The 7,284-nt window shown below is 47.1% G+C and overlaps 1 protein-coding gene across 1 annotated transcript in view; it reads left to right on the top strand.

Moving 5' to 3' along the window:
• The window catches only part of T265_10060 (hypothetical protein), a gene marked incomplete at both ends in the record, with an annotated part of 7,062 nt that extends 3,791 nt beyond the window's left edge, over positions 1-3,271 (top strand). Inside the window, one exon of the mRNA XM_009176318.1 lies at positions 2,840-3,271. Coding sequence (XP_009174582.1) covers positions 2,840-3,271 — 432 coding nt within the window. The remainder of the gene's footprint in view (positions 1-2,839) is intronic.
• Between the last annotated feature and the right edge of the window lie 4,013 nt (positions 3,272-7,284).

Below are 7,284 nucleotides of genomic sequence, written 5' to 3' on the forward strand. Positions count from 1 at the left end.
TTGATATAGGCCAGCACTAGGTCCCCTCCCTCACCCACTCTTTTTCCCTTCTCTTCACTTTAGGGCTTCTAATACAATTATATATATATATATATAACTAAACGAACTTTATGGTTGTACGGCAGTGAAGCTTCAGTGCGAACACTGATGTTTCTGTCATTGATGATGATGATGTCGGCAGTAGAATATTTTCGCTTACCCATCCCGCTGTATAGAGCGGGACCCGGCTGGTGACACCACGCGACGGTCTATGTGGCATTGGATTACATGGTTGTATGTGGGCTTGGGTACTGTCAGGGCGCCCGGACCCAGAGAAGAGGACGACCAGGGTCCTCAACCAAAGTCTTTGGCTCCATTTTTGTAGAACAAGTAACAACCTGGAGGGTCAGCAGACTGTGAGCGTTGTATGGACACAACTCAATATATCTCAATGGATCACGGAAGCACACAAACCGCCACACCACGATAAGGTCTAGTGTTTATGTGATCATCAACATCCTGCATCGGACCAGCCGGCATGTGTTGCAGGAGCCAGTTCTGGTACCCTTACTTGATTTCTGGGTCCAAAAGCTTCTCATGGCTAAGCGAGGTGTACGCGTCTTATGTAGACATGAAAAGTGCAACGAAAGCAGCAGCGGACAAGCGCATGTCTGGAATCCACGCAGCAAACCGACCCAGCATTAAGCAGTCATGGTGGTCAGCCTAGCGTTTTTCTCGCTTAGCTTGAGGACCCATGAAATACCTTCTTCAGGGCCGCATATCTGGTAGGACTGCGTTTGGTCCGTACGGATAATGGCTAATCTTACTAGAAATGCTTCACAGATGAAAAGTAGACTGGCAAACAGATAAACCTATGGTTTCAATTCACCCTTTGAAACTTTTGCTCCACGTTTAGAAAACTCCAAAGCAGCAACGAAAACAGTTCCTAGTCTAGGAGGTTAGATACTAGGGACTCAACAGAGACATGAAAACTCAAGATGCTGGGTAGGAAAACCGCATCTCAAAAGATGTCACACTTTTTGCAAACAGATCCAGACCTCAAAAATAGGAAAGTAGCCAACAGGTTTGACCGGGAAGGCATTCGTTTGTCGACCGACGGCCTTTCATCAATTCGAGCCTAAATGTGGATAGGGTCACTGTGGTCGTTGGATATCCTTCCCACATTTGTTAAATCAAACCAACAGCGAAAATGAAATCAGTATCATGGGCACCTTCCGATTCCTACATAACAGCAGCGCTTTTATTTTTGCCAAAGGTCAATCCGCTTCTGCAAAAGTTGTAGATCACGCTGAATTATTTCAAACAGTTTTTGGGGAGAGGAAGAAGCAAGTGTGAGGTCGCGGGCATCGTCGATATCCAGATAGCCCGGTGGTTAAGGTGTTTCGAACAAAACCTCGGCATCTCTTTTAGGCTTGAGCGAGCTGGCTGTATCTCATATCTCTTGTTTTCTTTGGGTACCATGGCAGCTAGGCACCGAAAGGATGTTATAGCTGAACGATTAGTTTATTTATACCAGTCGGATTGCAAAACCCGAAGTGCGACAAATCTGAACCTACATAACTTCTCGTGAATGTCTGTTAAATCAGGTGTTTCGATATCTCTCTCGCGTAAGCTTTACTCCAGGAACATTCGTGTCAGTCTGTTTGGACAAGCTATAGCCCGCTGTAAACATGGGTGAAGATACGAAGGCTGAAAGGTCGCTGTTTTAGCTGAAACGCGCTCTACCAGTGAACAAGCATGTCAAGTCGCGTGTACACCCTTTTCGGTCTTCCTCGACTAGCTTTGTCTGTCTGTTTCCGTTTTGATGTGAACGCCGATCATGATTCTAACTCTACAAATTTTTAGTGTGCTGCCTCCTTGCAGTTCTTTACATGCTCCATGTAGCCATCTTCCCACAGTTGCCTATTAGATACCTATTCGTACAATGGTCGTACACTCCTATTCACGGACATTCGTATCGTTAGCCGCAGCTTATTTCACTACTATACTGGATTATGTCGTACTTAATGGACTGAAAGTCCTGCAAATTTTAACACCACAGAGAGCACTAGAAACAAGAGCGTTTTCGATTACCTTTTAGCGCTCTTCTTGAGCACACAAACCGTGGAGTGAGTTTCTACCTGACTTCTTTCAGAAATGTTCTACGATATGGTAAATTCGCTGAACCGGTTGCTGAGACACCGGAAGGCACCCCACAAAGTTATTCAAACCTCACGACACAAGCGATGAATGCTGTTTAGTTTCATCCAGCGATCCGGAATTATAGTTCTAACAGTTAGACGCCACGTTCGCATCACGCAACACTACGAGCGAGCCGGCAAAATATTATATCGCATCAACGCCATCACCACACACAGTCGACGACGTGGAAGAGTTAACCGATGCCGCGGACGCCTACCCCCCAAACAAAAAATGCAGGACGTGCTAGTTCATCGTTCTGATGCGTACCAACAAGTTCTACCACAAATCGGAGGTTACTAACCAAGTTGCACCTTTTTTACCGAGGTAAAGAGAGGCGAGCTGGCCGGCGCATAATGGCGACACAAATGATTGCCATGTTTTGTTTCACCGACCGCACCACTTGAGTATGCTACCTAGTCGACATTGAGACCTAGGTTAATTCCCCTTCTCCAGGGTTACAAGACAATCGACAGATGACGACTTTGAGCCCAAGGGAGGTGTCTGGCAGAACCATCGATGTGCATGGCAAACACCGGCTTTTCTTAGACTTTCCCCTTCAGTCACGTATGAAGAAAGTTATTTGTGATTATTGGTTCTTGTCACTGGCGTTCAGGTACCCAAATCTGCATCGTTTCTCTTCGCCACTCACACCTCCTAGTCAACTGTAACAAGATACATACTCTTGGACAGCTGCATACAGACTGTCAAGGCTGAGACTTTGGTCCACCCGGCCTCAACTAGTCTCGTGTTGTTTCAAACCGATGTCATCATGATACAATCCGATAATCCGCCGCCCCCGGATCCGTTGCAATTCTCTGTGATCCCGATAGCCATGTCGAAAACTAGAGAACAACATATCAAAACGAAAGGTCCGTTAGCCTTTGAAAAACTGTGCCACACTGCCCCTGAGGAACTGAAGGTCTTCCGGGGCGAGGCTGACCACATGTTCGGCCTTTATGTCGTTTGGCCATCTAGCATTCCACGGATCCCGGCGCAGCACACGGTCCTGAAGAAGCTCAAAATGAAAACGTTCATGTGGCTATTATTGGACATCCAGCAAAAAACATCCACGATCATTGGGTCCCGGTGACATCTAAAAGACAGCTGTCACCACGCCGTTCGACCTCCACGAATCTCCAAGTATGCCATTTGGTCTTCGGAATACGTCGCTAACCTTCTATTGCACCAAAAATGACGTTGCCAGAGACAAACTTCAAAAACCCGTATTTTGACAATTTGCATCAGAAGAGGGACATGAAGCCCACTCCATCCTTGTTTTAGTGCTTGATGCATCATCAAGGGACTATAAACCGGAAGAATACGAATTCGAGTAAACCTGGCGGAAGGAATGGAGAGCTACAAAATGAAGGCGATAGCTTGGACATAAAACCACTATTGGCTTTGTGACAGCCATATCTGCCAGAATCAGTTACCATTGCTTTGTCTTCTCCTGCGGTCCTCATGCGGGAAACGAGTTACCAAGTAGACTGGGTTGCTGCGTTGCTAGGTCGTGTACAGACCGCCCTTGGGTCCCCTCCATCCCAAACAAGGCTGGGTGAAAAGGATTCCATGAGGCAAGCGGCCTCTTGGCATGCGAAGTACATGGACTTACTAGCGTAACCTGTGGAATACGATCAGCTGATCTGTCGAGGCGGAATGAAATTTCCCGAAAACCATCTGGCGTACTTCAGTATCACTGATCTGTTCCCAACAGACTCGCGCAATGCTTTGGAGGCACCTATGGCCAAACAAAGAGCCTTCGAAGGTCTCCCGCAGGTAATCGCCACGCCTGTGATCCATAAAGTAGAACAGATTGGGCCGTCGCATTATACGTTCAACTCTTGACAGCCAGTCTGATATCACACCGGCGCTACAAATGTAGGGGAGTGACCAACGCTTTCCTGGCCTTCCAATTCGGGAAGTGAGTTGATCTTCTACCAGTCCTTCGGGAATTATACAGCTGCCCAGATAGAAAAATTTGTCTACCGCGTCGATCAGCTCAGCTGCAAGCATGAAGTTCAGGTTTGATGCTATTCAATCTTACAGCAACACTAAATTTTTCAGATGGGAGGCGCATACTCAACCGTGTAGTAGAAGCATTTAGGCTATTGAAAATAGTCTCTACTTCTAAAGAGTCTGATTCAAGAACAATGAGGTTGGCGTACTCAGTGTCTGAAGTGATATATACCTTACTAAGTTGCAGAGAAAGGATAACGGAGGACACCCTTGACTGGCACCCGCGTATATGGTGTACATAAGAGGGCAGTTGCCGGAGAAGTACGCGCCCACGGGAAGAGGCATACAAATCCTTTATGAGACAAGAGTTCAGAAGGGACACCCTTCATTGTCACCCACTGCCACGCTTACTGAGGACTAAAGGAGTCAGAAGCAGATTTTTAAGTACGGCAGTAACCGTTGGAGTCGGTTGGCTACAAAGGACTCGCCCACCTTCTTTTAAGAGTGCAGGGTGCAAACCGTATAGTCCAAGTGCCTTGTTGCGCTCAAGCAGAGATCGCAAACTGGAATTCCTTTATTAATGGCGGATTGATGTCCAAGTTACACTCGGGTTCAGTTTATCCTTTCAGAAGATGAGCTGATGGACGGCAGGGCTGCTGATTACAGCTGGGTCCAGTCTTCAAGGGGTATGCGACGGACCTCGGGTAAACAGTATCAACATCTGTGAGCACGACTTCTTTCACCTCTCCCTAATCGTCACCCAAGTAACCAGTACAAAAAAACGTCCAGCTGTAGCACCCTTTCGGTGCCTAGCTGCCATGCCACACGAAGGAGGCACGAGGGCCGGGTCGCCCAAGCCTAGACAGGGGAAGTCGAGTGGCATAGGTCGGGTTCGAACCACGGATCTTCCGGTCAGTAAATTCGCGCTCTAACCGCTAGGTCCATCTCGCCCCCAGTACAAACACCATACCCGCCAAGTTTCGATAGTTTCTCAGCCAAATGAACTGGATATCGTTGAGCTACGGTGACGTCATCAGCCTGAAAAATGGCATACTCGTCGTAGTGGTTGTAGCCAGCAGAGTTTAGTTCGCTGACGACCTGAGGAGGTATGGGGGAGATAACTACGCATTAGACGCGGTAGCCGACAGAAATATTGGATCAATACAGGGATTTTCATTCAGTTTACAACTGGGTCACGTCTGACACTCTCCAACCATTGGTGCGTTCCGTCTCAGGGTCCCCGACTTTGGATACGGAAATGATCAGCGCAAACGAGGCTGCTGGTAATGGCTTTCATAATTCGTTGCTTTATTTTCTATGACTCATTTTCACCCTTCGTATGGTTCTTCCGAGGAGTCGATTGACTAGAAAACGGAGCACGTGACCGAACACGTAAGTACATGCCATATAGTGTGATCAGTTCATCCCTTGTGGGCGAGTTATTTCTTCGGAAAACCAGTCGATGTCCTTCAGTAGTACTGATCCGATGGTCCCACCAGAGTGGGGCAACATTATTAAAATATCGACGGTGAAACCATGAAGGCTTTCAACGTCCTCAGCACGCAGCGGCCAGGCTTGCGACCCATATAACAATACGGCTGCAAATCCGAACACCAGCAGCCAGTACTAGTGAGTTCTGTTTCTTTAGCTGATGCAGCCAAGGTTTTAACCATGGAGCTCATATTTGATCCCATGTCTGGACACATTTTTGACTCCTTGTTCAAGTGGTATGAAGGCATGTTCGAAACTGATTTTCTTCAACTTCGATAACGAATGAAAAGTCAGATTATGGATGCGAAACGTCGGCACACCGAAGGACGAACGATATACAAATTTCATTCTCCCAAACCTCTCTCTCTTCCGTGACCTCAGCTTTAATGAAACGGTCAGAACACTGTCTCAGTTATTCGACGATCAAACATCACTATTGAATATCGGTTACCAATACCTGAAGCCGGTCGAGAGAGATTATTACGATTACATCACGTTTGCCGGTGTTGCCAATGGGGAATACGAGCGTTTCAAGTTCAGCTCAATGGCAGAGTACCAGTTCAAGTGTCTCATTTTTATATCCGGTCTCCAGTCGTCCTAAGATGCAGACACCAGAACCCGTCTGCTTCACGGAATCGAACAGGATGTTGAAATGACGTTGCAGAGCCTCACTACTGAAAGTTAACGCCTCATCAACCTGAAGCAAGACACGGCTTTGATTGGTCAGTCAACTGCTAAATTTAAGCAGCTGTGTCCACACAATCTACTCCAGCTACCCAAAGAAATCTAAAAACAAGCCCGGTCGAAAACAGAGCAAGCTTCTAAAATTGTTGGCATCGCGGTGAGTGGCGTTTTGCCCCTTATTGCTGGTTTTGGCGTCATAAATGTTTCAGATGCAATCGTCGTGAAAGCAAAGAAGACTCGTGTCTATCTCAGATGCTGCATCCACCAACACACCACCATGCAACTCTCAAATCGCGGTCCAACTTGGTGACGATGACATTCAAATTAAATTTTGCATGCCGAAAGAATTTTTCGGCAATTCGTATCGGCAACATTCCAGGTCGTTTGCAGCTTGATACGGGGTCTGCCATCACACTGCTCAGTAAACGAACATGCAAACGAATGGGTAAGCCGCATGTAAAACCGACTGAACATTGGGCTCGTAATGATTCTGGCGCCAACGTGAAATAGACTGCCAAGTTTGACTGCACCATATGCTCCAGTAACTCGACGGCACAAGCAACGTGCTACCTAAAGTTATACCCGAAACTTGATCTTACGGAGCTTGATTGGATCAATAAGCTGAATCTTCTGGAAAAGCCGGTTAATTCTATTTGCAACTTCACGCCCTCGAAAAAACTCACCTTCCGAAGCGTTCACTTGAGGACCTCCTGCAGCGGCATGCATCCATGTTCGCCAACGGTCTTGGACGGTGAGCAAAAGCGAGAGCCAGAGGTATCTTCTCCCCAATGCCAAACAGGTTTTCAGGCCAAAACACCCAGTATCATATGCGGTCTTAACTACCTACGACCAGGAACTGGACCGAATACAGAAGACCGGTGTTCTCCAACAGACCAATTACCCCGCATGAGACACACCGATCGTATTGAAGAAAAACGGGACTATACGGTTGTGCACAGGCCAGTTTCAGTG

This window comes from Opisthorchis viverrini, assembly GCF_000715545.1.
Source record: "Opisthorchis viverrini unplaced genomic scaffold opera_v5_324, whole genome shotgun sequence".
Classification (NCBI taxonomy): Eukaryota; Metazoa; Platyhelminthes; class Trematoda; order Opisthorchiida; family Opisthorchiidae; genus Opisthorchis; species Opisthorchis viverrini.